A 5000-nucleotide genomic window follows, 5' to 3' on the forward strand; every position below is an offset into this window, starting at 1 on the left:
GAATCTCTGTTATAGAAACTGTAGTAGTAGAATCTCTGTTATAGAATCTCTGTTATAGAAACTGTAGAAATAGAATCTCTGTTATAGAAACTGTAGTAATAGAATCTCTAATATAGAAACTGTAGAAATAGAATCTCTGTTATAGAATCTCTGTTATAGAAACTGTAGAAATAGAATCTCTGTTATAGAATCTCTGTTATAGAAACTTTACTAATAGAATCTCTGTTATAGAAACTGTAGTAATACAATCTCTGTTATAGAAACTGTAGTAATATAATCTCTGTTATAGAAACTGTAGTAATAGAATCTCTGTTATAGAAACTGTAGTAATAGAATCTCTGTTATAGAATCTCTGTTATAGAAACTGTAGTAATAGAATCTCTGTAATAGAATCTCTGTTATAGGAACTGTAGAAATAGAATCTATGTAATAGAATCTCTGTTATAGGAACTGTAGAAATATAATCTCTGTTATAGAAACTGTAGTAATAGAATCTCTGTTATAGAAACTGTATAAATAGAATCTATGTAATATAATCTATGTTATAGGAACTGTAGAAATAGAATCTCTGTTATAGAAACTGTAGTAATAGAATCTCTGTTATAGAAACTGTATAAATAGATTCTCTGTTCTAGAATCTCTGTTATAGAAACTGTAGTAATAGAATCTCTGTTATAGAAACTGTATAAATAGAATCTCTGTAATATAATCTCTGTTATAGAAACTGTAGTAATAGAATCTCTGTTATAGTAACTGTAGTAAAGAATCTCAGTTATAGAAACTGTAGTAATAGAATCTCTGTTCTAGAAACTGTAGTAATAGAATCTCTGTAATAGAATCTCTGTTATAGAAACTGTAGTAATAGAATCTCTGTTATAGAAACTGTAGTAGTAGAATCTCTGTAATAGAATATCTGTTATAGAAACTGTAGAAATAGAATATCTGTTATAGAATCTGTAGTAGTAGAATCTCTGTTATAGAATCTCTGTTATAGAAACTGTAGAAATAGAGTCTCTGTTATAGAAACTGTAGAAATAGAATCTCTGTTATAGAATCTGTAGTAGTAGAATCTCTGTTATAGAATCTCTATTATAGGAACTGTAGAAATAGAATCTCTGTTATAGAAAATGCAGTAATAGAATCTCTAATATAGAAACTGTAGAAATAGAATCTCTGTTATAGAATCTCTGTTATAGAAACTGTAGAAATATAATCTCTGTTATAGAATCTCTGTTATAGAAACTGTAGTAATAGAATCTCTGTTATAGAAACTGTAGTAATATAATCTCTGTTATAGAAACTGTAGTAATAGAATCTCTGTTATAGAAACTGTAGTAAAGAATCTCTGTAATAGAATCTCTGTTATAGAAACTGTAGTAATAGAATCTCTGTTATAGAAACTGTAGTAATAGATTCTCTGTAATAGAATCTCTGTTATAGAAACTGTAGTAATAGAATCTCTGTTATAGAAACTGTAGTAATAGAATCTCTGTTATAGAAACTGTAGTAATAGAATCTCTAATATAGAAACTGTAGAAATAGAATCTCTGTTATAGAATCTCTGTTATAGAAACTGTAGAAATAGAATCTCTGTTATAGAATCTCTGTTATAGAAACTTTACTAATAGAATCTCTGTTATAGAAACTGTAGTAATACAATCTCTGTTATAGAAACTGTAGTAATATAATCTCTGTTATAGAAACTGTAGTAATAGAATCTCTGTTATAGAAACTGTAGTAATAGAATCTCTGTTATAGAAACTGTAGTAATAGAATCTCTGTAATAGAATCTCTGTTATAGGAACTGTAGAAATAGAATCTAGGTAATAGAATCTCTGTTATAGGAACTGTAGAAATAGAATCTCTGTTATAGAAACTGTAGTAATAGAATCTCTGTTATAGAAACTGTATAAATAGAATCTATGTAATATAATCTATGTTATAGGAACTGTAGAAATAGAATCTCTGTTATAGAAACTGTAGTAATAGAATCTCTGTTATAGAAACTGTATAAATAGATTCTCTGTTCTAGAATCTCTGTTATAGAAACTGTAGTAATAGAATCTCTGTTATAGAAACTGTATAAATAGAATCTCTGTAATATAATCTCTGTTATAGAAACTGTAGTAATAGAATCTCTGTTATAGTAACTGTAGTAAAGAATCTCAGTTATAGAAACTGTAGTAATAGAATCTCTGTTCTAGAAACTGTAGTAATAGAATCTCTGTTATAGAAACTGTAGTAAAGAATCTCTGTAATAGAATCTCTGTTATAGAAACTCTGTTATAGAAACTGTAGTAATAGAATATCTGTTATAGAAACTGTAGTAATAGAATCTCTGTAATAGAATCGCTGTTATAGAAACTCTGTTATAGAAACTGTAGAAATATAATCTCTGTTGTAGAAACTGTAGTAATAGATTATCTGTTATAGAATCTGTAGTAGTAGAATCTCTGTAATAGAATCTCTGTTATAGAAACTGTAGAAATAGAATATCTGTTATAGAATCTGTAGTAGTAGATCTCTGTTATAGAATCTCTGTTATAGAAACTGTAGAAATAGAATCTCTGTTATAGAAACTGTAGAAATAGAATCTCTGTAATAGAATCTCTGTTATAGAAACTGTAGTAATAGAATCTCTGTTATAGAAACTGTAGTAGTAGAATCTCTGTAATAGAATCTCTGTTATAGAAACTGTAGAAATAGAATATCTGTTATAGAATCTGTAGTAGTAGATCTCTGTTATAGAATCTCTGTTATAGAAACTGTAGAAATAGAATCTCTGTTATAGAAACTGTAGAAATAGAATCTCTGTTATAGAATCTGTAGTAGTAGAATCTCTGTTATAGAATCTCTGTTATAGAAACTGTAGAAATAGAATCTCTGTTATAAAAACTGTAGTAATAGAATCTCTAATATAGAAACTGTAGAAATAGAATCTCTGTTATAGAATCTCTGTTATAGAAACTGTAGAAATATAATCTCTGTTATAGAATCTCTGTTATAGAAACTGTAGTAATAGAATCTCTGTTATAGAAACTGTAGTAATATAATCTCTGTTATAGAAACTGTAGTAATAGAATCTCTGTTATAGAAACTCTAGTAAAGAATCTCTGTAATAGAATCTCTGTTATAGAAACTGTAGTAATAGAATCTCTGTAATATAATCTCTGTTATAGAAACTGTAGTAATAGAATATCTGTTATAGAAACTGTAGTAATAGAATCTCTGTTATAGAATCTCTGTTATAGAAACTGTAGTAATAGAATCTCTGTAATAGAATCTCTGTTATAGGAACTGTAGAAATAGAATCTCTGTAATAGAATCTCTGTTATAGAAACTGTAGTAATAGAATCTCTGTAATAGAATCTCTGTAATATAATCTCTGTAATAGAATCTCTGTTATAGAAACTGTAGTAATAGAATCTCTGTAATAGAATCTCTGTTATAGGAACTGTAGAAATATAATCTATGTAATATAATCTCTGTTATAGGAACTGTAGAAATAGAATCTCTGTAATAGAATCTCTGTTAAAGAAACTGTAGTAATAGAATCTCTGTTATAGAAACTCTGTTATAGGAACTGTAGAAATAGAATCTATGTAATATAATCTCTTTTATAGGAACTGTAGAAATATAATCTCTGTTATAGGAACTGTAGAAATAGAATCTCTGTTATAGAAACTGTAGTAATAGAATCTCTGTTATAGGAACTGTAGAAATAGAATCTATGTAATATAATCTCTGTATTAGAAACTGTACAAATAGAATCTCTGTAATAGAATCTCTGTTATAGGAACTGTAGAAATAGAATCCGTGTAATATAATCTCTGTTATAGAATCTCTGTAATAGAATCTCTGTTATAGAAACTGTAGTAATATTACATAAGGACACGAGCAAGGGGAAAGACACACACACACACACACACACACACACACACACACACACACACACACACACACACACACACACACACACACACACACACACACACACACACACACACACACACACACACACACACACACACACACACAGACACACTGACCTTCACATCTCTTTTTGTCCAGGGCCAGCTCGTACCCGGGGTCGCAGGCACACTTGAAGCTGCCCAGCGTATTGACACACCTCTGTTCACAGCCCCCGTTATCTGGCTTAGAACACTCATCCTCCTCTGGAACACACACACACATTAATACACACACACACACACACACACACACACACATATTAACACAGAGACACAGAGACACACAGACACACACACACACACACACACACACACACACACACACACACACACACACACACACACACACACACACATACACATTAATACACACACACACACACACAAACATTAATACACACACACACATTAATACATACACACACATTAATACACACACACACATTAATACACACACACACACATTAATACACACACACACACATTAATACACACACACATTAATAAACACACAAATTAATACACACACACACATTAATAAACACACACATTAATACACACACACACACACATTAATACACACACACACACATTAATACACACACACACACATTAATACACACACACACACACATTAATACACACACAGACCTGTACATAAAGACAACACACACAGACCCATATATACAGACACACTAATTAACACACACAGACCCGTACATAAAGACACAGGAATTACCACAGACCCGTACATACAGACACAGACCCGTACATACAGACACAGTAATTACCACACACAGACCCGTACATAAAGACACAGTAATTACCACACAGACCCGTACATACACACACAGACCCGTACATACAGACACAGTAATTACCACAGACCCGTACATACACACACAGACCCGTACATACAGACACAGTAATTACCACAGACCCGTACATACAGACACAGTAATTACCACAGACCCGTACATACAGACACAGTGATTACCACAGACCCGTACATACAGACACAGTAATTAC

The 5000-nt window shown here is 30.9% G+C and overlaps 1 protein-coding gene across 1 annotated transcript in view; it reads right to left on the reverse strand.

Annotated features, from left to right (window-relative positions):
• LOC129842030 (dorsal-ventral patterning tolloid-like protein 1) overlaps positions 1-5000 on the reverse strand; it is an 84630-nt gene that overhangs the window by 4189 nt on the left and 75441 nt on the right. The window contains exon 13 of the mRNA XM_055910405.1: positions 4050-4175. Coding sequence (XP_055766380.1) covers positions 4050-4175 — 126 coding nt within the window. The remainder of the gene's footprint in view (positions 1-4049; positions 4176-5000) is intronic.

Source organism: Salvelinus fontinalis, unplaced genomic scaffold (genome assembly GCF_029448725.1).
Source record: "Salvelinus fontinalis isolate EN_2023a unplaced genomic scaffold, ASM2944872v1 scaffold_0008, whole genome shotgun sequence".
Classification (NCBI taxonomy): domain Eukaryota; kingdom Metazoa; phylum Chordata; class Actinopteri; order Salmoniformes; family Salmonidae; genus Salvelinus; species Salvelinus fontinalis.